This window comes from Bubalus kerabau, chromosome 16, assembly GCF_029407905.1.
Source record: "Bubalus kerabau isolate K-KA32 ecotype Philippines breed swamp buffalo chromosome 16, PCC_UOA_SB_1v2, whole genome shotgun sequence".
In the NCBI taxonomy this organism is placed as follows: Eukaryota; Metazoa; Chordata; class Mammalia; order Artiodactyla; family Bovidae; genus Bubalus; species Bubalus kerabau.
The window spans coordinates 68,023,316-68,048,990 of NC_073639.1; the positions used below are offsets into that span (position 1 = coordinate 68,023,316).

At 48.6% G+C, this 25,675-nt stretch overlaps 1 protein-coding gene across 7 annotated transcripts in view; it reads right to left on the reverse strand.

Annotated features, from left to right (window-relative positions):
* The window catches only part of ACACB (acetyl-CoA carboxylase beta), a 115,043-nt gene that overhangs the window by 46,619 nt on the left and 42,749 nt on the right, over window positions 1–25,675 (reverse strand). For all 7 annotated transcript variants that reach the window (XR_008703604.1, XM_055550714.1, XM_055550716.1 and 4 more), the window contains 18 exons: window positions 23,376–23,508; window positions 23,046–23,184; window positions 20,100–20,209; window positions 19,804–19,885; window positions 18,572–18,670; window positions 17,478–17,587; window positions 17,249–17,359; window positions 15,767–15,976; window positions 15,300–15,470; window positions 14,547–14,708; window positions 12,885–13,048; window positions 11,066–11,216; window positions 10,856–10,959; window positions 9,249–9,330; window positions 8,395–8,540; window positions 6,769–6,919; window positions 5,359–5,493; window positions 2,765–2,911 (listed from right to left, as the gene is read on the reverse strand). Coding sequence is in view for 6 of the 7 variants with exons in the window: in XM_055550714.1 (XP_055406689.1) it covers window positions 2,765–2,911; window positions 5,359–5,493; window positions 6,769–6,919; window positions 8,395–8,540; window positions 9,249–9,330; window positions 10,856–10,959; window positions 11,066–11,216; window positions 12,885–13,048; window positions 14,547–14,708; window positions 15,300–15,470; window positions 15,767–15,976; window positions 17,249–17,359; window positions 17,478–17,587; window positions 18,572–18,670; window positions 19,804–19,885; window positions 20,100–20,209; window positions 23,046–23,184; window positions 23,376–23,508 (2,407 nt within the window). In the remaining variant the exon portion in view is untranslated. The remainder of the gene's footprint in view (window positions 1–2,764; window positions 2,912–5,358; window positions 5,494–6,768; window positions 6,920–8,394; window positions 8,541–9,248; window positions 9,331–10,855; window positions 10,960–11,065; window positions 11,217–12,884; window positions 13,049–14,546; window positions 14,709–15,299; window positions 15,471–15,766; window positions 15,977–17,248; window positions 17,360–17,477; window positions 17,588–18,571; window positions 18,671–19,803; window positions 19,886–20,099; window positions 20,210–23,045; window positions 23,185–23,375; window positions 23,509–25,675) is intronic.

The following is a 25,675-nucleotide window of genomic DNA, read 5'->3' on the forward strand; positions in this document are numbered from 1 at the left end:
ACTGCCAGCCTGGTGTGGGGTCAGGACATCAGGCTTTGCAAAGCATAGATGTTTGTGGGACGCTTGCTTTGTGCCAGACACTGTTTGAGGGCCCAAATTGACCTGTTCTCACTTGATCCTCAGAAACAACCCTAGGGAGTAGGTATAATTGGTACTCCCATTTCCCGTTTGAGGGTATTGAAACAGAGAGGTTAATTGTTACCCAAAGTCACCCAGCTAGCAGGAAGCAATGCCAGGATGCAAACTCAGAGACTCTTAATAGCTGCACTGCCCTGCTTCTGGGTCACGGGAACTGTTGATGGTTTTTGAATGGGAAGGAGAATGTTGTCAACCCTGTAATGTGGTTGTAAGGTTTGAACTTGAAACCACGCACACACTGGCAACTGCAGAGGCTAAAAAAAATGTTGCAATGCTGGTAATTAGGCAGCCTAACATAGGGGCTAAGCACACGGACTCTGAAGCGGGAGAGTCATTGTTCAAACCCCCTCTTTGCCTCCTTATGGGTGAAAGGACCTAACAGGAGCAGAAGATATTAAGAAGAGGTGGCAAGAATACACAGAACTGTACAAAAAAGATCTTCATGACCAAAATAATCACGATGGTGTGATCACTCACCTAGAGCCAGACATCCTGGAATGTGGAGTCAAGTGGGCCTTAGAAAGCATCACTACCAACAAACCTAGTGGAGGTTATGGAATTCCAGTTGAGCTATTTCAAATCCTGAAAGATGATGCTGTGAAAATACAATATGCCAGCAAATTTGGAAAACTCAGCAGTGGCCACAGGACTGGAAAAGGTCAGTTTTCATTCCAATCCCAAAGAAAGGCAATGCCAAAGAATGCTCAAACTACCGCACAATTGCACTCATCTCACATGCTAATAAGTAATGCTCAAAATTCTCCAAGCCAGGCTTCAGCAATACGTGAACTGTGAACTTCCAGATGTTCAAGCTGGTTTTAGAAAAGGCAGAGGAACCAGAGATCAAATTGCCAACATCCGCTGGATCATCGAAAAAGCAAGAGAGTTCCAGAAAAAATCTATTTCTGCTTTATTGACTACGCCAAAGCCTTTGACTGTGTGGATCACAATAAACTGTGGAAAATTCTGAAAGAGATGGGAATCCCAGACCACCTGACCAGCCTCTTGAGAAACCTATATGCAGGTCAGGAAGCAACAGTTAGAACTGGACATGGAACAACAGACTGGTTCCAAATAGGAAAAGGGGTACGTCAAGGCTGTATATTGTCGCCCTGCTTATTTAACTTCTATGCAGAGTACATCATGAGAAACGCTGGGCTGGAAGAAGCACAAGCTGGAATCAAGATTGCCGGGAGAAATATCAATAACCTCAGATATGCAGATGACACCACTCTTATGGCAGAAAGTGAAGAGGATCTAAAAAGCCTCTTGATGAAAGTGAAAGAGGAGAGTGAAAAAGTTGGTTTAAAGCTCAACATTCAGAAAACTAAGATCATGGCATCTGGTCCCATCACTTCATGGGAAATAGATGGGGAAACAGTGGCAACAGTGGCAGACTTTATTTTTTGGGGCTCTAAAATCACTGCAGATGGTGACTCTTACTCCTTGGAAAGTTATGACCAACCTAGATAGCATATTCAAAAGCAGAGACATTACTTTGCAAAGAAAGGTCCATCTAGTCAAGGCTATGGTTTTTCCAGTGGTCATGTATGGATGTGAGAGTTGGACTGTGAAGAAAGCTGAGCACCGAAGAATTGATGCTTTTGAACTGTGATGTTGAAGAAGACTCTTGAGAGTCCCTTGGACTGCAAGGAGATCCAACCAGTCCATTCTGAAGGAGATCAGTCCTGGGTGTTCTTTGGAAGGAATGATGCTGAAGCTGAAACTCCAGTAGTTTGGCCACCTGATGCGAAGAGCTGACTCATTGGAAAAGACTCTGATGCTGGGAGGGATTGGAGGCAGGAGGAGAAGGGGACGACAGAGGATGAAATGGCTGGATGGCATCATGGACTCGATGGACATGAGTCTGGGTGAACTCTGGGAGTTGGTGATGGACAGGGAGGCCTGGCGTGCTGCGATTCATGGGGTTGCAAAGAGTCGGACACAACTGAGTGACTGAACTGAACTGACTGAAGGCAAGTTTTGTAGCCTCTCTGTGTCTCAGTTTCCTCACCTATAAAATGGAATAATAAGAGTTCCTACCTCCCTGTTGTTGGGAAGGTGAAATGACTTAATAAGTGTTAAGTGCTTAGTGTGGTAGCTGGCACATAGCATGTACCAGACTAGAGCTGGCCATTATTACCATGACCACCATCACTGTGATGGACTATTCTGGGATAGAAGGTAATGTAGCAGTAGTTTTATAGCTACTGATGTCAAGTTCAGCAGCACAGGTCCTTCACAGAGGTCTGCAAATTTGAGGACTTACTTCTCTACAGACAACAGGACCCTGGATGAACAGAGTTGTGTCTCTGGACAAAGTCGCTTCCTTGCTGTCTCTTTAACAGGTGACCCACATCGACTCTTCTCTTAGAACGTGAACATTCTGTGTTGAGCTGAACTGAATCCCCAAAAGCAATGTAACCTTTACACCGGTTTATAATCAGAGAGAAATGTACTCTGATGTATACAATGAAACTGAGGAATCCCCTGAGAACAGGTCCTTGATAGAAATGACAGGCTTTCTCCTTTCTTACCCCAACAAAGATCTCTGGGATCTTTGGGCTCTTCACCTGTACCTACGCACGTGTGTGCGATGCACACCTACCCTGCACACATGACCCACCTTGATGCTAAAAATAGGCTCCGGCAGACAGTAGCCATTCATGATGTTGGTGAGATTTTCCAGGACACTGTGAAAAACCTGGTGCAGCTTCTCTCCGAGGATGGGCAGCGTGGGCTGTGAGGGGAGCTCCCCCATGAACGGCTCAGCCTGATGAGACACAACAGGAGCCAGAGGTCAAGACCACCGTGGCCTCCAAAGGAGACGGACCAGCCAAGGGCCAAGGCAGAGCCACCAACAGACAATATGTACAGCATACAGAGTGTGGTTAGGATGAAGCCTGAAGGGGAGGGGGACAGAAGAAAGCATCCTCTTGGAAAGTTAAAACTGCTCATACACACCCGTTTGAGGGTTCCAAATCTTCCCCTTGGTAAATACCCTGGTCAATTATGTATTCCAAACAATTTTGGAGCGTGTTGGATGTGATTGTTTTTTTTTAAAAAATGTTCACATGTAGAGGTCAGGGGAAGTCATTGTGGCTTCTACATGAGTTAACTTGAATTTCATGCTAACTAAGCAGCCTGTTTGTAGCCAAACATACACTGGAGATCTGCTTTAATTATTAAAAAAAAGAACACACTGACCAGAGGTACAGAAAGTCCATGTTAAAAATAAAGATGAGTATGGCCGAGTCCCTTTGCTGTCCACCTGAAGCTATCACAACATTACTAATTGGCTATACTCCAATACAAAATAAAAAGCTAAAAAATAAATAAAACAGAGATGCAATGCCTTCCCTCCTGGGATGCCAATGCTGGTTCTCCTCTGATGCTAGCAGGACTCCCTTCCTGGGGGCCAAGCCCATGGTGACTTGCTGTGCACACGCTGGTCTGGTTTTTTCCTTTTCGGTTTTTTTGGGGTGGGGGGAATCTTAGGGGAAAGTCTTCCTGATTTGTTTCATGTTCATTGCTCCGACAAGACACAAAACTGTGCTGAAAACCATGCTTCTTGGGAGCAATTCCTCAGAGTTATCTGAAAGGTTGTCTTCCAGGCCGTGGTCCTCAGTTTGGCTCAAATAAAATTCTTTTCCTATTGCTGATTATTTTTGCTGACAGATGTTTTTGTTTGGCTTTGCTTTCTAACCAATATCATCTCCCTATTTTTCTATTTCTTTTCAGCTTTGCTCAAATCCCAAAGATGAATGCCCAGCACAGAGAAAGTTTAGGAAACGTTCATACAAATGTACATGCTTTTTGTAAATCATAAATATTTGGCCTTAGAGGATTCTCAAACAAAAGCTCCCCAAAGGGACTTCCCTGGTGGTCCAGTGGCTAAGGCTCTGTCTTACAATGCAGGGGGTACAGGTTCAAATCCTGGTCGGGGAACTAAGATTCCACATATTGTGAGGTGAGGCCAAACTTTTTTTTTTTTTAAAAAGGGGCAACACTGACTTCATGCATTCATTCATCTGTTAATTTATTTTACAAATATCTACTCAATATGGAGTAGGATATGGCAATCCATTCCAGTATTCTTGCCTGGAAAATCCCACGGACAGAGGAGCCTGGCGGGCTACAGCCCGTGGGATCGCAAAGAGTCGGACACGACTAAGCGACTGAGCACATCTACTCACCACCGACCATGTGAGGCACTGGAAGCCAGGAGTTGGGAGCATGCTATTCTGCTGGCCCAGAACCCTCAGCTTCCCATCCCCTCCGCTCCGCTCCTAGCCCTGCAGGCTCCTCTCCCCCTTCAAGATCAACCAGAGGGCTTCCTTTCTTCACAATCGGCTGCTGCTTCTCCCTCTGGACCCCCAGAGCCAGCGGCCAAGGACGGTCCCTCTGATTGAGCTGAATTACAAGGATTTATCTGCCTGTCTTTCTCATAGGCAATCATAAGCCTGCTGGGACTGGTGGCTGGGTTCCTGTCTCCAGACCCCAGCCCGGTGGGAAACGTCTGCTAAAACGAATCACAAGGTAGACACGGATTCACTTCCTGTTATCTAACAAAGCTCACTCTACTCCTAGCTTTGGGAACCCTCGGAAGACAATAACGAAAAGAAAGAGGAGAGAACAAATGAAACTGATAGGACAGTCTGGAGAAAAGAGACAATTTGATTTAAAAAAAAAAAAATGCTTTTCTAGCTTTTTTTCTTCCTGGGCACATATGCTAATTATTGTAGAGAAAAACAAACAAACAAACATTACCTGCATGAATGGGGAGCCACCTCCCCGCACACCTGGCCTACTGTAGGATGGCAGGTCGCTTCACGTCTAAGAGACGTGACAATGCTATATAATGCACAGCGGGGAAGAGGGCTGCATCAGAGTTTACAGGAAATGAGAGGACGAGCCCTGTGCACATCTGAGGGAAGGTTCTTCTGGGCAGAGGGAGCTGGCCCGAGGGGGCAGAGTCCAGAGCGTGTGATTAAGGGGGAGAGGGAGGCAGAGGGTGAAGCCAGCGAAAAAAGCGGGACACACCCCCCGGGGGACCCTGAAGATCATTGGAAGCACGTGAGTTTTGCTCTTAGTGGGATGCTGAGGAGGGTGTGGGCACAGGCAGGCACGTTCCTGTGCCCATCGTGGTAGGTGATGCTTGAGGGCCAGGAGCCACCGGCCTGTCCAGCTCACAGAGTAGCTGTGGCGTGTCTCACATACCGGGCGCACTTTAGAAGGGTCATCGAGCTCCAGCCTGGCCACCATGCAGCCAGCTTCCAACATAGCCCCTGGGCGCCTGACATACTTCACCCTGCCACTTTCCTGCACGTTCAGGGTCGTGGTCATCTTCATGACCTGTTTTGCACAAAGAAGTAATTTCTACTTAGGTGGGGCCCCTCGGGTCTGGCCTGGGTCACCCCAAACTAGCAATTCTGGAGCACGGACTGTGTCACTTACAAAGAATGACCCTGTGGGCAGAGTTCAAGTGCACTGGGGAGAGAGGAGCAGCATTTACACAATCTATCGTGTGCCAGGCACGGTGCTGGTCATAAATCTTTACCATCTGCAAAGCCAGTCAGGGAGGCTGGTGTTTACTGTGCCCATTTCACAGCTGTGGAAACTGCTCCTTATTTCCAAAGGAAGGCCTTTCTCTTAGAAACACAGCTAAATCATATGATGTAGGGTGATTGATACATATCTTCCTAAAATGAGGTACCTTTTATGACTGGCTCCTTTTCTTAAAGGCAGAGAGAAAACCCTCTGGGGAACGAAGAATGTGTTTCCAGTCCAGTCATCAGCCCCTTTAACTGGTCTGAGTCTGGCCGTGTGGACATGATGAATGTTGTTAGCATGTATGGGCTTCAGACAGACAGGACCATCCTGCCCTTTGCTCAAAAGTTCATAACTTGGTCAATCAGGTCAGCCAGACCTGGGCTGGAATCCCTGTACCCCACCCATCACTCTGTGATCTCTAGCACATGCCATCCACTCTCTGAGCCTCAGTTTCCCCAGCTGTAAAATGGGGGCGGGGAATGACAGGCTTGTCTCATAGGGCACTGATAAGGATTAAGCCAGAGGGCACACAGCAGGAGGCCAACAGGTGTCCCACCACTGCTGCATCTTCATTACAAAATTCATTCTTTTCCTTGGCAGCAGAGAATGAGCAGGTTGGAATCCTGGCTTTGTGTGACCTTGAGTGAGTTTCTTAGGCTGCCTGGGTCCCATGTCTTCATGTGCAAAATGGAGGTTCTGTTTGGGTCCAACTCATGATTGCCAGGAAGATTAAAGAAGGAATTAAAGACAGAGAAAATGCTTAGAAGGGTGCCTGCCACATGGTAAGCGCTTTGCAGGTGTTGGGTTACCACTTTTTAATTGTCAGCATCATTATCATTTATCAGCTGGGGAGGTATACATTTTTTGAGATTTTTTTTTCCCCATGGAATAAGGCAGGGAACTGGGGCTGAACCCCCCACACAGTGGCTCTTTGAGGGATCTGCATGAGAGAACGCAGGAGAAAGGGGCAGTCTGTTGGCTTGAGTGTGGCAGCCTGGCCAGAGGGTCCTCCCTTGGGGAGCGGGTGTGAGGGCAGCCCGGCTGCAGCCCCACCCTGGGGGCCAGCTCTGCGATCACCTCTATCTCGGCGTAGCTGCCCCCAGCCTCAACGTGTTCCCCATCTGCCACGGTGTACTTCACCAGCTTCCCAGCCGAAGGGGATCTCAGGACTGTGGGGTCATTCTCCTTCTCAAACACGCACGTCTTGTTGCCAATGGTGATTCGGTAACTGGAGAGAGAAGGAGGTGGTGGGAACACTGGAGGGCACCATCTACCAAGGTGCCAGAGTCAGGCTTCTGACAGTGTCTTCCCTCCCTAATAGCAGCCGGGAGCATCACCGTGGGATGGTTTGAGAGACTCACTCCACTCTTCCCAAATGGTGTTGAAAATTACCCCAAAGACTTTGGGGGTGAGCTGGGGTGGGGCCCCTTCCTGGCAGAAAACTAGCTCCTTTTCCTGACATAATTCCAACAGGCTTTGGCATGGAGAAAGCAATCAGCAATATCGATATTATTCAATACATACTGACCCAGGGAAAGGCTTCTCCTTATAACAGAACTGCTTCCCTGGTGGCTCAGACAGTAAAGAATCTGCCTGCAGTGCGGGAGACCTGGGTTCAATCCCTGGGTTGGGACGATCCCCTGGAGAAGGGAATAGCTACCCACTCCAGTATCCTTCCCTGGAGAATCCCCATGGACAGAGGGGCTCTGGTCCAGGGTCGCAGAGTCAGATATGACTGAGAGACTAACTCTTTCACTTTCTGTAACAGAACCAGGAAGAGCATGCCCCATGGGTGGTTCCTATAATCACCCTGAATATTCTTGGCAGAGAGAACACAGGTTAAAAAGAGGTAACACAATGCCGATCTGGGGTGTATCTTGTCTGCCTTCTTCCATGAAGGACTGGGAAAGGAACCTGCATTCCCTAACTGGAGCTCTTTCAGGCCTGGGGCCTCTGGAACCCCCACCCCCCATTCCTCCCCCACTTTACTCTTCTTGGCCTGGGGTCTTTGCTGCCTGTTCAGCTTGGAGGTGGGAGTAGGGGTTTGTGTTTCATTGTGTGAGCCTGGGCTGGTCAGACACCCCAGAGTAACAGGGTCTCTGTCTCGTGAGGCTCCCCACATTGAGTGCTTCCGGGTCACCCCATGCTCCACCCATCCTGACCCATAGCAACCTTCCCTGCTGCCATCCGCTTGTTCGATGTATCTCTTCCCTGACAAGACTCCATGAGTTGTGACCACGGGTCTCTGCTGACACCTAGCCTGACACCTGGGCTAAGTATTGAGTTGGCCAGAAAGTTTATTTGTAGATAACATCTCATAGAAAAACCCAAGCGAACGTTTTGGCTGACCCAACAGATGCTCAAATAAATAGCCACTACCCTAACTAGATAACCGCATCTTCTCCCAGCCTTGCTCTGACGGGTGTGGACACTGCAGCTCAGACCCGGAGCTGCTGGGACTCAGTGCACACCTCGCCGGCTGTGGAGCTGGCAGCCCTGAATCCATCCACATTGCTAGAAAAGGGATGCCTAGGGGCCTTCCATGGATGCCAACCTGCAGCCTGGGATTCCACCCTCGAGATGAACCTCCCCAAGAGCCCCAGAAGGTCCTGGAGAAGATGCCTCGGCTAAGAGCCTGAACCTGCACACGGACCTCGTGTGGGTGGTGGGGGGAGCTGGCTCTGGGTGTCCCCGGCCACACACCTGTCCACCTCCTCCTTCAGGTAGGTGGTGTAGCTGTTGCCGCTGCAGGACAGCAGTAGCCCCCCATCATTCAGCCGGTGAGCATCGATCTCGATGTGAGAGCCGTTCATGATGAGGACGAACATGGTCGGAGACTGCCGGGCCACCTGTGGGGACAGGTTCTGCCCTTGAGCCGTGGTTCTGCTCGCATGCTGTGAGGAGCTAAACAGTGTCCCCTCAGGTCCACGTCCTTCCCAGAACCTCGGCATGTCACCTTACTCGGAAACGGGGTCTTTGCAGATGTAGTCAGTTAAGGAGGGGTCATGCCGGATTAGGGTGAGCCCTGAATCCAGTCTGACTGGTATTCTTGTAAGACGAGAAGAGACCCAGACAGGCACAGGAGGAAGATGAAGACAGACAGACACAGACGCACTCACAGGTGGCCGTACAAAGCCAGAGGCTGGCAGCAATTGGAGTGATAACCTCTAAGCCAAGAACACCGAAGACTGTCCACGACCACTGGAAGCTAGGAAAGGGGTGGTTCCTGGGAGCCTAAGAGACCTCGGCACAGCCAACACCTTGATGTTGGACTTCTGGCTTCCAGAACTGAGAGAGAATGAATTTCTGGAACCGGTGAAGACACCGGTTTACGGCAGCCGTGGGAACCAATGCATGCTCTATAATGCCTTGTTTGTGCATGAGGCCCAAGCCTACGGGTTCTGAACCCAAAGCCCATAGGTCTCAAGGTCACGGGACTGCAAGGGGAGTCCCGGGAGCAGGCATGGAAAATCCATTGCAGGGGTGGTGCGCGGCAGAAATAAAACTCCCTTGAGCCCCCAGAGTGTTGGAGACATCCAAGAAATAGAGACCTTTACCTTGAGGATGTACTTGACGCCTCCATAGATTAATTCTATGTCCACGATGTTCAGCAGAGAGTCTGCGGGGAGGACCTGGCCCCTGGGAGAGAAGACAGACCTGCAGTGAGTCTAGGAGTGACCGAGAACTCTGCGGCCATCCATTCTCTGGACTTTAAAAGCCACCTTCTCTTTGCTTCTCCTAAGCATCACCATGGCTGGTTGATAAAGTCAAAGGATGGACAGACCCAAGGAACCTGATATCCCTTAGAACTGAAGGAAACTGGTCTTGCTGCAGGATGTGAAATTTCAAAAGGGCTTCCCAAGAAGCAAACTCCACACTGCTTCTTCTGGGAACAAGTCCTTACGTGGGAATCCTGCCACCTGCTTATGAAAGAAACCAGCGCACGGGCAGGGCCTCTGCCGCCGCTGTTCACATGCTTCAGTCATGTCCGACTCTGCGCAATCCTATGGACTATAGCTTGCCGGGCTCCTGTCCATGGGAGTTCCCAGGCAAGAGTACTGGAGTGGGTTGCCATTCCCTCCTCCAGGAGATCTTCCCGACCCAGGGATCGAACCCAGGTCTCCTGCATTGCAGGCAGATTCTTTACCGCTGAGCCACCAGGGAAGCCCATATTGTGACTCTATTACCATTCAAAAGCACATTGTCTGGGACTTCCCTGGTGGTCCAATGGCTAAGCCTTGGCGCTTACAATACAGGGGGCCTGGGTTTGATTTCTGGTCAGGGAACTAGATCCCACAGGCTGCAACTAAGACCCAGTGCAGCCAAATAAATATCCTTTTAAAAAGCATATAATTCAAGGACTAAAAACTTTCATCCTTCTATTTCCCTTTTGGTAGTCTCCTTTGCCTATCACAGTGGTTTTCAATGGGGGCGGGGCAGGGGGGAGGGAGATTTCTGCCTCTCCCCAGAGGACAGATGGCAGTATCTGGAGACACACTCGATTGTCCTGACTTCCGGAGGAGGAGGAGGGGATGCTTTGGATGAGCTAACGTCCCATCTGGCACAGGTCAGCCTTCACCACAAAAGATGACCCAGCCCCAAATGCCAGTGGTACAGAGGCTGGGAAACCCTGGTCCATCCTAAGAGGGACCTCCTGGCCATCTTCATGGGGTCCATTTCGCTGGTCACCTGACTCATTTATAGAGGTGACCTATAACCTGCTTTGCTTCTCAAATTCACATCCTCCTCTCTGAACTCCTGCCTGTTGTAACTTAACTTACACAAGTCAGCATGAGTATGTACGTGGCTGTCTGCAGGATGACGGCTGTCTTGGCCTTGAGAATCCCTCTCATCCCCCAACCCCAATCATCCAGCCTCTTCCAGGGCAGCCCAGGTTTATCTGAGGAATTCTATAGAGGCAAGCACGTTGGAAGGACTGATGCCAAAGATGGAGCTCCAATACTTTGGCCACCTGATGCGAACAGCCGACTCATTGGAAAAGACCCTGATGCTGGGAAAGACTGAAGGCAGGAGGAGAAAGTGATGACAGGAGGGGTTCACTGAATGTGTGGTGACTGATTCGCACCCAAAGAATGCATGTGTCTGCCTTACTTGCCACCAACATGTATCCCAAGAGGGGAAAGGAAGTACCCCTACGCCCTACCTTTCCAGTGAGTGTAGGAAGTCCGTCATGCATGTTCTAAACATGGAGTCGGCCACGTTCAAGGCTCCGCACACAACCCCGAGCATGATATCTGGCTTCTCAGCCTGGGAGAGACTCTGTGCATCAGTATCCACAGGGACCGAGGCCACAGGGAGCTGGGGGAGGGTGGTGGTTCCAGGACCCCCAGGGGAGATGCGTGCAGCCCTCTACCTGCACTTTCTCGGCAATGAGGTTATCCAACCAGCTGGTGTCAATGTCGTTGTTCTGAAAGTTCTCAGTCTCCAGAAGGTTGGTGAGATATTCCACGGTGGTCCTGAAGTCGCCCCTGATGGATAGTTCCTTCAAAGCCACCACCATGTTCCTTGAGGGGAAGGCACACAGATTGTTTTCCCAATTAACATATGTGTCATCAGCTCCAGCGTGGTTCCCAATGAGCCAGAACCTCAGAGAAGAGAGGGTCCCGAATCAGACAGCCTCCAGCATGGGCTGGCCCAGCAAATCTTGGGCCAGTGACTAAACTGCCCCAGCCTCAGTGTCCTCATCTGGAAAATGGGGGGATAACCCTGCCTTCTCACAGGTACTTGGGGATTCAAATGAGACAATCCATATAAAGCACATGGTCCCTGATCAGTAAATGTTAGCTGTTATGAAATGATTAATTAGTGATTATAATTGTTATCAACCTTGCCAGTCACTTTGACTCTGTCTCCTGCTGGACCTGTCAAAATCCCTCAGTATCCCAAGGAGGAGTCACTCTCTAGCTGTCCACCCAGCTCCCCAGTGTGCCTGGCGTGCACGGACAGATGGCCGATGCCAGCACCCCACTCTGCACAGGGCAGTCGCCAGCCTGCACGCGCTTGGCTGTAACCACCTCCTGTTTCCCAGAGGGCCACCCCCCATCAAACACATGTCCAGTCCAAAGGGCAGAAAACTCCACTCTCTATAAAATCAGGGAGAGTGTTATAGGGGAAACACACAAGATGATATCGCTTATACATGGAATCTAAAATATGACGCCAATGAATGTATTCATGAAACAGGAACAGACTCACAGACATAGAGAACAGACTTGTGGTTGCTGAGGGGGAGGGGGTGGGGGAGGGATGAGTGGGAGGCCGGGGTTAGCAGATGCAGACTGTTATCTATAGGATGGACAAACAGCAACGTCTTACTGTATAGCACAAAGAACTGTATTCAACATCCTATAATAAACCATAACAGAAAAGGATATTTTTAAAAAAGAATGTACATATATATATATGTTTAACCGAATCACTTTGCTTCTGCTGCTAAGTCACTTCAGTCTTGTCCGACTCTGTGCAACCCCATAGACGGCAGCCCACTAGGCTCTCCCGTCCCTGGGATTCTCCAGGCAAGAACACTGGAGTGGGTTGCCATTTCCTTCTCCAATGCATGAAAGTGAAAAGTGTAAGTGAAGTCGCTCAGTCGTGCCCGACTCTTCACGACCCCATGGCCTGCAGCCTACCAGGCTCCTCCGTCCATGGGATCTTCCAGGCAAGAGTGCTGGAGTGGGGTGCCACTGCCTTCTCTGAGTCACTTTGCCATACAGCAGTAATTAAGACAACACTGTAAATCAACTATACTTCAATTTTTAAAAAGATGTAGGTGTTTTGGCATTTGAGGGCTTCTTTGTCAATGTGGATTTCTCGGGGAACTACTTAAGAGACTTAAATTTAAAAGAGGGCCCCCCTGCACCTTTTTTTTTTTTAAATAAAAAGCTATAGCACTTAGCACCTTTTAAATTCCTGGAATCACCTTGAACATTCTTTGGATCACCTTCAAGTTCAACCTGCAACAAGCTCAAATCAGTGACCTTGGTGAACTGATTCCATGTATGTCGTCACAGGTCTCAAACGAGGGAAGAGGACAGATTGTGTTCTTGGACTTTGGCATAAGGTGTTTAAGATAAGGTCTGCTCTTCATCCCCTAAACTGCTCTACGTCTGAAGCCACAGGCTAATAATTTCTAGTTTCTCAAAGAAAGGTGTGGAAGGAAGGGAGACACTTACGAAATGGCCTCTTCCCGGTTCTCCCCCCAGGAGAAGCAGTGCCCAAACTGGGAATCCGCAAATTCGTGTAACCCACCAGTCGCAGCCACGCTGAAATAACCCCATACATTCTTGCTGCTGCGGAAATTCAATTCTTGGACTGTTCCAGAGCTCGGCTTAAACCCCTGGAGCCCAGACAGAAAAAGTTCAAAACAGAAGAAATTATTACTCCAGATCTATTTTCATCAGAATTAAATCCTAGGAAAACCCAAGAGCCCCTCCCACACCCAAGAGCTTGGTGTGATCAATAAAACATTGATAGTTGTCATGAGCAGTGCAGGTGTATCCATGTGAGCACGCCAAGGCGTGGAATTTTTATTCTTAAAAAAAAAAAGTTGAAAGATAACAACGGAGTTGGGGACCGGTAATCACTTGATGGAGCTGAGTGACGGTACCTACTGATTTTATATGCTTGCCGTTGTCGATCAGAAAATGTTTAAATATAAGAGGAGAGGGATTTCCAATTCTAGACTACGAAAAGTCTGGCAGATACAGAAATCCAGTGTTAGCCCTAGTTGATGCTAATACACACCTAAGTTCCCTTTGTGAGAATGACCCGTCCCCTTCTGAGTATAATTCTGGTAAAAGGGGAGAGGTGGGTTTGATGCTCCGGCTGGGACTGCCTGTGATAAAGGCATTCATTTTGGCACACATGCTTGGAGGCGAGAGATGCAAAGTTTCGGGTGCCTGGGTTTTTTCTATACATGGCCCTCCATCCTGTGACTAAGTCATCAACCCATAAAAGCCTCCCATTCTGCCTGCCCACCACTGGAATTGACTGTTCGCTCTCAGCCAAAGATCCCCAGCTAATGCAGTCACCACAGGAGAGGGGATAAAACTTCTCTCATCCCAAGTTTCTTGAATGAAGTCACTGAATAACTAAATCGTGGTGGATTACGGCAGTTATGTGACAACTGTTAGTATACACGTAAACTGTGACAGAGCCCAGCTGCTTGGTACTTTAAGGCACAAGTAAGAACACGCCACAGAGGGGCTCCTTAGACCAGGGGGCCCCAACCACTGGGATCTAATGCCTGATGATGTGAGGTGGAGCTGATGTAATAATAATAATAATAAAAAACGGCACAATAAATGCCATGTGCTTGAATCACCCGCAAACCATCCCCGCCCCCACCCTGGTCCACGGGAAAACTGTCTTCCATGAAACCAGTCTCTGGTACCAAAAAGGTTGGGGACCACTGCCTTAGACTGTATGTTGTAGTCAAAAGTTCACAGGGCCACAAATCCAAGGATCGCGCATTAAACCCAGCTGCCCGTCCCAAAGATGGACATACGTGACCTTTCTAGTGCACCACTGGGACTTGGCCCTGCGTTCAGCAGGTCTTAGACGTGAGGCGGGTGGCCCCAACCTCTGGAGCTGTGATATAGGTGACAATGCCCAGAGGCGTGGCTGTCCTCTGACACACCAGGCATCTGCCTGGTGCCTGGCACACAGCACCTGTGGATAAACCCTTTCATCCCTTCCCTTCCCGCATTTCAATTTCCTCGTCTGTAAACTGTGAGGTCTGGGCGTCTCCTCCAGGCTAAGGTTCGGGGTCTGCCCCAAGCTGGGAGGTTGGAGGTGGTGGAAACGCAGGCCCCCCACCACCACCCCGGACTTGCCTCATCTGGGTTTTCGCTGGTGATTCTGGCTGCAATGACGTGGCCTCGGGGAATGGGAGGGTTGCTAGGGGTCTCAAAAGAAATGGGTGTCACCCCCCACGGGGACTCTCCGTACAGAAGCCGGATGTCCTTCAGCCGGTGCAGCGGCACACCCATGGCAATCTGAAATCAAGAAGTCCATCCCGTGAGAGGGTCAGTCCTCGAACACAGAGCCCAGAGCTAGAGGTGATGGAGGAAGCGGTGCAGTGAATGATTTGGAATCTACTGAGCTCCTCCTGGGTCCACAAGACGGTACAACATGGGAGATGCGAGGAAAGAAAAAGACAGCTTGCCTCTGCCCCCATGGAGCCGTGTCCTTGGGCAAAGAAGCAACAGTCACAACACATAATGAGCATCAGATAAAAGTTACAGACTCTTAGGAGGTGGGAAGGGAGGGGAAACAGCGTCCAGATGCAGAGCTAAAGAAAGTTTTGTGAAGGACGCAGGGAAAGCTGATCTGGAGGAATGAGGAAGAAGCAGACGACAGAGGACACCAGCTGAGCCAAAGGATCACACTGAGTCTACTGGGTCTTAGGATGTGACCCACTCAAAGGGACCTATGTCATATCCCGCCAAAGTGTGTGAGTAACTCCCAGCAGGAAGAAACGACCAGGCCAGTCCAAATGGAGGGAGGTCTGACCTAAGCAGGACAGGAGACCCCCACCCCCAGCTCTAGGCAGAAGCCACCGCAGGGCTCAGAGCCCGTCTCCTTGCCTGCAGCTGGGCAGCAGGCAGGTTGACATCCGCGATCATTTCCGTGCAGGGATGTTCCACCTGCAGGCGGGGATTCAGCTCCAAGAAGTGGAAGCTGCCGTCCTGGCTGTAGAGGTACTCAACAGTCCCTGCGCTCACGTAGCCCACCGTCTTGGCCAGGCGCACGGCACACTGCAGACAAGATGGGGAAGGAGGGGGTGCCGGTGGTTTTCTCGGGGGGGGGGGGGGGAGAACATCCCGGTTCCCTGACCGAATGCAGGCTGAGGACCTGCAGTGTGTAAATGACCTCAGGGCCTCAGAGATCATAGCCCAGTAAACCTGCGTGAGGCTGAATTCATCTCCTCCCTCCATCCCCTGCCCCTTCATCTCTTCCTGGACACCCACTCCACTTTGGCAACTTGGGTGTTGAGAGCTTTTGCTGGTGCTGAGCTGAGATGCCTCCCCCACCCAAGCTTCCCAGAGCCCACCTGCTCCATGAACTCGAACACAGCCGGCGTGGCAATGGTGGCCGGCGCCTCCTCTATGATCTTCTGGTGCCTCCGCTGGATGGAACAGTCGCGCCCGAACAGGGACACTGCGTTCCCGTACTGGTCGGCGAGGATCTGGACCTCCAGGTGCCGGGCGCGCTGGGCCAGCTTCATGAGGAAGACTGGGGAGCCAGGGGTCTCGCTCTGCACCTGGGTGGGGGACGGCAGGGTGGCAGGCTCTTCCCTGGGGAAGCAGGGCTGGAGCAGGAAGCTCTCCAAGGAGAGCGCGCAACAATGGCAGGGATTCCCATGGTCCTGTTGATCTTTTAGTTTTACCTCTTCTCAAAGATATAATATTCTCAAAATCAAAAATGATCAAAAATACATAATGTAGAAGATGAAGTAAAAACAACGATTCACATGGAGTTATTTGTAAGACAATTAAAAAAAAAAAAAGCAGATTGCAGTAACACATGGGAGGATCCCACTTCTGTGAAAAATAATAAAACAGAATTATGGAGACTTCCCTGGTGGTCCAGTGGTTAAGGATCCGCCTGCCAATGCAGGGGACACAGGTTCGATCCCTGGTCTGGGACAATCCCACATGCCTTGGGACAACTAAGCCCGTGCACCACAACCACCGACCCGCATGCTCTAGAGCCTGTGCTCCCCGACAAGGAAAGCCGCTGCAGTGAGGATGCTTGCCACGGCTAGACAAAGCCAGTGCGCAGCAACGAAGACTCGGCACCGTCAGAAATAAACGAAGTAACTAAAAAGCAAAAAAATCTAGAAGTATATGAAGGTCTATGCAAAAGTATATACTACAGGAAAAGTACTGGAAAGAAACCCAGTGGCTAACAGGAGTTATGCTGGGTTTTGTTTTTTTTTTTTTTCTTTTCCAGATTCTTTTCCCTTATAGGTTATTACATAATATTGAGTATAGTTCCCTGGGCTACACAGTAGGTGCTTGTTGGTTATGTATGTTAAATGTAGTAGCGTGCATATTTTAATCCCAGTCTCCTAATGTATTCCTTCCCCCATCCGCCAGGCAAAATGGTTTAAAAGTAGAAAACCAGCTACAAATAAGTAAATACACGATTTGTTCCAACGATAAAATTGATCGTCTACAAACATTAGAAATACTGAAACTGCTAAACTGTACAAAATATTCCATCTCTCGATAGACAACTAGTCACAGATAGATATTCTCACAAACAAATATCTCTGAAATCCTTTACAGACACACTGGTTCACAGAATCAAACATCTAAGCAAACAGTGTACAGATCAACCCAAGCCTTGGACTTTTTCAAGTAAAGATGCATACATTCGATTTGTAACACAACACAGCGATATTTCAGCTCCCCCAAGTGTCCTCTTGGTTGTGACACAAGAACATTAGTGGAAAGAATCTGGTAGCCACCAACCGAAGAAGCACAATTCCCAAAGACACAGGGAAAAACACGCGGCGCGAGGAGCTCACTTGTCTGAACAGGATGGGGAAGTCCTCAGCAGTCTCCGCCTTCCGGATTCCTTTCCCTCCGCTGCCTTCAGAAGCTTTGATCATCAAGGGAAAACCAATTTTTTCTGCTGCCTGAGGGCAAAGGACAAACAGACTTCTTTAGAGGTTTAGACAGTTTCTGCTGCTACCAGGCTTATGAGAAGGTTCCGGCTCCTGGGTCCCCCCCACCCCTCCAAGGATCTGCATTTACCTCCAAGCCTTCATCTACATCTTTCACGCAACCATCGTTGTAGATGGACTCTGGGATGCTGATCCTTTGCCCCTCCTGTAGACTGTGTTCCGCCCACTCCACCGTCAGACCTGGAGGGTCACAGAGGAAACAGAATCCTCCCCAAAACAGCCTAGACGCTACACGGAAATACAGTGCCTCTTCCCAGCACAGCGGCTCTAGACCTGGCCTCTGGGTGAACAGAATTCAGACACAGTCCTTCAGTTTCGCACCGTGCATTTTCATTTCCTTAAGGACCAACTCGACCCCGAATGGGAAACCAAGCTTAAGACAATTCAGACTGAGTCTACCAAGAACAGCCATATTGATCTGAATTTTTTTTAAAAAACCAACTCTATCTTATGGAGTCATTTGTAATGTCAATCACTACTTTCTAAAATCCTATGAAGATTTCAAAAACAAACAACAACAAACAAAACAAAAACAAACTTTTCACTCCAAATTTAAAATTCAATCTTTATAGGAAAAAATCAAATTGTTTAGAAACTCTTGAAATGTTTTCCTGTTTTTTTAACTTATTCGAAAAATTCCACTTTTAGGAATTTACCCTAAAGAAATTATTAAAATGTACATAGAGAGTTAGCTACAGGATTATCAAGGCTTTAAATATTTTCATATTTAGAAAAAAATTAATTGGAAACAACCAAAAGTATAACTACAGAGGACTGTTAGTAAATTAAGGTATATCTGTATAATCCTACGCAGGCACCTAAAGTGTTGTGAAGTATATTTATTGACATAGACAGACTAGTGAGAAAAAAAACACATCACAAACTATTAACTATAAGAGCTCTGGCTTTTAAACGGATGTGCCTAGAAAAAAGGCTGGAATAATAAAACAAATGATCAAAACCAGGTCATTGGATTATAAACAATTTCTATTTCTTTTTCATACACTTTTCCTATTTTCTAAGATGTCTACAAAGATATCATACTACTTTCTTGATAATTTAAATTTTTAAATGAAAGAATTAAAGAAGCATACTCCTATCACCCCTTCTGCTCTCAAGATTGGGCCCAGGCGTCCTCCCCAAGTGAAGTTCAGGGCCCCTTACCACTTCCGTTCCAGGGCAGCGTTGGGATCTGCAGAGTCTGGGCCACGATGGTGGAGGCGATCTTGTCTCCTAGTGCCCACATGGCCTCGCTGGGTGGGCCTGAGGGTGGGGCAAGGGGGAAGGCAGACTCAGGCCCTCAAAACTGGGGGCTGATCAGGTACACAAAAGAAAAGTCCCCAGGTCCCAGCTTTCAAGGACTGAACATCAAGATGGGGAAGAAAAAAGATCTATTAGTCCGCTACTTCGTCAGTCCACTTTCAATACATGTGGACTGTAAACAGGATTTATAGCTTAAGCTAAGTGGCCTATACAAAGTTCACCAGCAAAAAACTAGACCAAGGGGAGCAAGCCAGCACCTCAAAACACTAGACCATGGGTTAGCAAACTTTTTCTATAATGAGCCATAGGCAGTACATAAATGAATGGGCAGGGCCATGTTTCAATAAAACTTTATTTACAAAAGCAGGCAGCAGGCTGGATTTGGCCTGTAGGCTGTGGTTGGCTGGCACCAGGGCTGGACCATCAACTTCCAGAGCTAAAAATGAGAGATAATGAGAGTCCCATGTGACAGCCAATGAGAGGCCATGGAAAAGAACCCATCAGTGAGCACAGGTCACCAGGCAGACCCTCAGGTGAATATCAGGTACTGACTTAGCACCAAGCTGCTGTATACATGAGTCTGTGTTGTGGGCCCAGAGGTTAAGGAGCAGCAACAGGGATTTACTGAGAATGGTAAATGATTCCAATTTACACACAAGGATGACAGACAACCTAACTGAGTAAAGTTTACAAATTACCCATCTGAATTCTGAAACAAACAGATGCCATGAACAATAAGTATAATTTTACCTAATAAGTAGCAGAGATGAGGGGTTCTGGTCCGAGGGGGTGAGGGCATTCCGAAGGCCTAAGAACAGCCCAAGCAAAGGTGTGGCCTAAAGATTTCCAACCTGAGTTAGAAATCTGAACATGGATGGTATCTCAGTACCAACAGGAACACCAGCAAAGGGTTCTGCTTGCCCCAGCATCATTCTGCTGCGGTAACCATGGTAACAGCTATTTCCCTGGGCTGGTCAACCTCTCCATGTGACCTCCCACTGCTGGACTCAGTTGCTCCTGACCATGAACGTGTGATGTGGGAACATCAGACAGGCCCCCTCCTTCCAGGGCTGTATTAGCGAGAATTCCATCAAGACCCCCATTCCCACATATCTGATGGAGGCGCACTCTACCTAGGAAAGCAATCTCGTGCTTGCGCAGGAGCTCCGGAAGTTTGGGGTTTTCAGAAGCATGGCCCCAACCAGCCCACACCGCCTGCAAACACACAGAGGCATGAATAGAGGTCTTTCTTCAAGAATCCGCCTCCCATCACACCCCAAAAGCTCCTTGCTGGGTCCTACCAGCCCTGGATTTCACAGTCTCCTAGGACCCAGCTCCTCCATCCCTTCCGAACTGTGGAACCGGGTTGCTCCAGAGTTCAGGGCATCGTCCCCATCACAGGCAGACTGGGGCAGCCCGTGTGACTTACCTGCACGGGGATCCTCTTTGCGATGTCTACAATCAGCTCCACGTTGGCATAATTGTTGTTGTTGGGCCCTCCTGGGACGGGGACATACTGATCTGCCATCTTGATATACTCTGGAATTAAACGAGAGAGAGGTGATCAGAAGGACTGACAGACCCAAGTCGAGGACAGGACACAGCGACGCATAGCCACTGAAAGGATAACCATGACGATTCTAGGATCACAGTGGAGGAATGTATATGATAGTTTGAAGAAAGAACTGAGTTAGACTTTAATTGTGTGAAAATATATGTGTGTCTGGTCATGGCCTGGAAGGCAACAAAAAAGAAGGAAGCAAGCTATCAATATAGTTGGATTAGACGTGGGTTTTAAAACATTATATATATTTTTAATTTTTGGCAGTGCCATGTGTCTTGTGGGATCTCAGTTCTCTGACCAGGGATTGAACCCATGCCATGGCAATGAAAGATTGGAATCCTAATCACTAAGCCACCAGGGAACTCCCTAAAAATTCTTGGGTATCTTAATAGTGTTTTGCCACTAAACAATACAATGTTTGCTTTTAATCATGGTAAAAAAAAAAAAGCCACATAACAAAATTTACCATCGTAATCACTTTTTAAGTACATAGCTCAAATACTGTCAAGTATATTCACACTGTTGTGAAACAGATCTCCGGAACTTTCTCATCTCATGCAACTCAAACTTGATACCCATGAAGTGACCCCTCCCCATCCCGCTGCCCAGCGCCCCTGGCACCCACCCTTCTGCCTTCTGTCTCTATGAATCTGACTGCTCAGGACCTCATGTAAGTGGAAACATCCAGTATTTGTCTTTCTGTGACTGGCTTATTTCACTGAGCGTAATGTCCTCAAGGTTCACCTGTAATATGTGCCTAGTCACTCAGTTGTGTCCAACTCTTTGCAACCCGATGGCCATGGACTGCAGCCCACCAGGCTCCTCTGTCCGTGGGATTCTCCAGGCAAGAATACTTGGAGTGGGTTGCCGCGCCCTCCTCCAGGGGATCTTCCCCATCCAGGGATCAAACCCAGGTCTCCCTCATTGCAGGTGAATTTTTTACCATTTCAGCTACCAGGGAAGCCCCACCTGTGTTATAACGTGATGATTTCCTTCCTTTTCATTGCTGAATACAATACAATGCTTTGATTTTAATATACTCATGCTCTTCAAACACAGAAATCCTACTTCTAAGAACATGTTCTAAAAAAACATTCATCAATGAGGCCAAAGACATGTAAAAGGGTGTTTGCGGGGCAGTGTGTTTTTATTTTTTGCCTGTGGAACTTCCCTGGCCAGGGACTGAACCCAGGCCCCCATACTGGAAGCACAGTCTTAACCACTGGACCACTGGGGAAGTCCCTCCTCACAGGGCAGTGTTTTGAACTGTGCAAAGTAGATTCAATCAAAAGTCAGGAGTTAGTACATCTGTACTATGACATTCTCTAAGACCCTGAGAAGGAACTGTTGAATGTTATGTGCAGACTTGGAAAAAGAACTCGAGAGCAGTGCTTCCTTCTGGCCCGCTGGCCTCTGATGCTGACCCAATGTGGTGTGTTGGTGACGGGAGAAGTTCCAGAGATTACAGATCAAGGCATCAGGCCATGACCCACTCCTTGCTGAATTTTATTTTCATGTTGGAGAAGATAAACAAGAAAACAAGCAGGGTAACCACAGGCTGTGGGCAGTACCAGGGCTCTGACAGGGATGGCCAGGAGAGCTATAACATTCAAATTGTGCGTGGGGGAGTGGAGGCCTGCTGTGCAAAGAGCTTCCGGAAAGCACTGTCAGCAAATGGTCCAGAACTTTCCAAGCCTCTGCAACAGAAAAGAGCGAGGCCAACACTGATGAGGCCAGTGGGACAGGGACCCAGGGATGGAGGCTGAGAGGCAGGAGATGGGGGTTTGGGAGGCCAGCAGGGGCCAAGTCATGTGAGGCCTTAACTCGCCTTGGTGAGGTTCTCAAATTTTAGCCTGAGTGTGAGGAGTTGACCCCACAGCATCAGGCTGTGAACTCAGCCCACGGTTCCAATCCCCAGGTCCCTGGGCAACTGAGTCATACCTTTGTGCCTCAATTATCTCATCTGTAAAATGGGGCTAACAAGCAAACCTGTCCTCACTGTAGTAAATAAAACGGAGACTCCATCAGTGCAGGGCAGAGCCCAGGACCTTCACTATGGGGAGGTTCGGGGGTGAGGGAGCTGGTGCTGGACACGGGGTGGGGGGCGGGGCATGCTGATGGAAACTGAGTTGTGTTTTAAAAGATCTGTTTGGCTGCTGTGTGCAGAATCTATAAAGGGACACAATTGTTCAGGGGAAGAATCAAACTGCTGCTGCTGCTGCTAAGTCGCTTCAGTCGTCTCCAACCCTGCAACCCCATAGACGGCAGCCCACCAGGCTCCCCCGTCCCTGGGATTCGCCAGGCAAGAACACTGGAGTGGGTTGCCATTTCCTTCTCCAATGCATGAAAGTGAAAAGTGAAAGTGAAGTCGCTCAGTCATGTCCAACTTCTAGCCACCCCATGGACTGTAGAAAAATCAAACTGCCCAATAGTTATTAACAGAATGATCTATGCTGATAGACATGGAGCGATAAATAAGTAGAAACATGAAGGAACGATTGAAAACACAGCACATACCCGTGCAAGAAAAAAGCATCTGGAGGGAAAGATGCCAAGCTACTGTAACATGGACGCTCCTCAAAGGTGACATTTCCACTTTGCATGTTAACCATCTGCATTTTTATAAGGCTTATGGGTCACTCTTGTTAGCAGCAGACATTTTAATTAAATAGAGAAGATTGGGAAGTAAATATAGAATCGGGAGAGGTATCCTGCAATGCTCTCTGGGGTACAGGATGGACTTGGCCCAGGCTGAGTGGAGGAGGTGAGGATGGGGCGTGGCAGAGAGGGAGGGAGTCAGGGCCGGAGTACCTGCGTTGGCCTTGAGGTCCTCTGGCGTTACCATGACTACGAACCGGATGGCCCGCTCATTTCGGAACATCTCATAGGCCCACCTGCGGATGGAGCGCATGCATTTCACGGCGGCAATACCGTTGTTGGCGATGAGCACCTGGACAGAGGAAAAGGGCAGGGGGCCTGTGCTGGAGGCTATGTGCTACCCCAGGGTTCATCTCATCTCTGAGAGCCTCCGAGGGTACCTCATGCTCCTGCAAGTGCTCACCAACGGGCGGGCCTTTCTCTGCAGCCTGAGGCAGGTTGGCCTATTCCACCCCACCCCAAGTGCCGGGACCCCACCTATACCTTCTCGATGACCAGATGCCCCCCAAAGCGTGTGACGAACTCAGCAGGGGAAGCCACGGTGAAGTCTCTGTGCAGGTCCACCTTCTTCTGTTCTCGGCCCCTTCTTGCCAGGTGGAGCCCCGACATGCTGGGCCTGCAAGGGAACAGGACAGACCCGTGAGCAAGCAGGTTGGGGACGCGCAGGCCCCTAGGACATTCACTTCCACAGAGAAGCCAAACTCCATCAGACTCCTGCAGCTTTGCAGTCTCTCTCTGCGGACTCTGAAACACTTTACAAGGAGACTTCAAGAGGTTAGGTCACACAAGAAGCAGAAGAGACCCCCTGATCTGTCCTAAGCTATATTTTCAGGTTTTTCATCTTCAATTCACTCTTTATATAAATTCTCACAATTTAGGAACTCAAATAATACCCCAAAAAAACCCAACTTACAACAGGGTACAAGTTTAAGATCAGAGAAGTACACATTCTAATACTTTATATTTGTGAAGCAGTTTGTACCTTTCGTGTGCTTTTCTGTACTAGTATATCAAGCTTAAAAAAAACCTGAAAACAATAAAGAAATGTATAACAACAAAATAGAAGGTCCTTGTCCCATCGCCCCTCTAGAACCCCACTCCAGAGGAAATCATGTTTGACTCAGGCATTTACACATCTCCATGCTTCTGAACAATGTGTGTACATTATCTTGTGAGTCATCCATTAAGACATCATCCATCTATGAGCTTGTTATCTTGGCAGACATGGAATTACTGCTCTTAAGCAGCCACCCCATCCCCTTTCCCCAACCTCCGTAACACAGGTATCCTGTGATTTGGTAAATTTATGGTGTTTTATGGGTCTGGGATCATTATTCACAGGTGAGGGTTTGTGGCATATCAGATGTCCCTTTCTTTTTCCTTTTTTTTTCCCTGGAGTTAATGACTTTTTTTTTTTAAGCTTGGTTTTCCTTGCATCTTCATCTCACTCCTCAGCCTCCTAGGACATGTAATGGCACCCCACTCCAGCACTCTTGCCTGGAAAATCCCATGGACGGAGGAGCCTCATGGGCTGCCGTCTATGGGGTCGCACAGAGTCGGACACGACTGAAGCGACTTAGCAGCAGCAGCAGCAGGACACGTAAGACAATCAGTTCCACTGCTTTTTCACTGGCCACATCCCTCCTGAAAGCCTCAACACTGCTTTCATCTGGACAGAGTCCACTAAACCCCTGTACAACCATCAGCTGGGACTTCCCTTTACTGACATCCTTCGGCTTCCCTGTGCCTTTCCTGGGGCTTTACCCCCGAATTCAGGGCACCACCTGGCTCCCTCTCTTTTGATAGACCCTTCGTCTTGCCAGGGCATATCCTACAGTAGTTTCGTCCCGTTAAAAAGATGACAAATGGCAGGACACACGACAGTGATGCCCCAACATGCCTGTCTTGGTCCCGGCTGTATAGGCTTCTTTTGTCGCTCTCGCCCCAGAGACTTCCTTTGGTTCTCTTAGATCCCTTTGCTTTTTTGTCCTCCATGTCTTGCTCTTCTTTGATCTACTCTCTTGTTTCAATGGAGGACATCCTTCAGTAGCTTTCTAAGAAAATGTGTTCGGGGGAGCACATGTTCTGTGGCCTTGCATGTTCTAAAAGTGTCTTCCTTCTGCCCTCACACTGGACCCAGTCATTTAGCTGTGCATGGAATCCTAGGAGGGAAAGCCTTCTCCTTAAGAATTTTGGAAGCCTCCAGCCATTGTTCTTGTGGCTTTCAAGAATGCTAGAACCAGAGCTATGCTGATCCTTGGTCCTTTTGAGGGTGACCTGTTTTTTCCTATCCAGAAGCTTGTAGCTTCTTCTATTTTCGCCAGTATTCTATAAGTTTAGGGAACAATTTTAGGAATATGCTGAGGTATGTGTCTACTTCCATCAGTAACACTGGGAAGCTGTCAGGTTCCTTCACTCTGGAAACTGAAATCTGGAGATTTATCTGCAAATTTTCCATCACCTTCCTGACAAAGGTCCGGGTAGTCAAAGCTACTGGTTTTTCCAGTAGTCATGTACAGATGTGAGAGTTGGACTATAAAGAATGCTGAGCACTGAAGAATTGATGCTTTTGAACTATGGTGCTAGAGAAGACTCTCGAGAGTGAGTCCCTCGGACTGCAAGGAGATCAAACCAGTCAATCCTAAAGGATATCAACCCTGAATATTCATTGGAAGGGCTGATGATGAAGCTGAAGCTCCAATACTTTGACCACCTGATGTGAAGAGCCAACTCATTGGAAAAGACCCTGAACCTGGGAAAAATTTGAGGACAGGAAGAGAAGG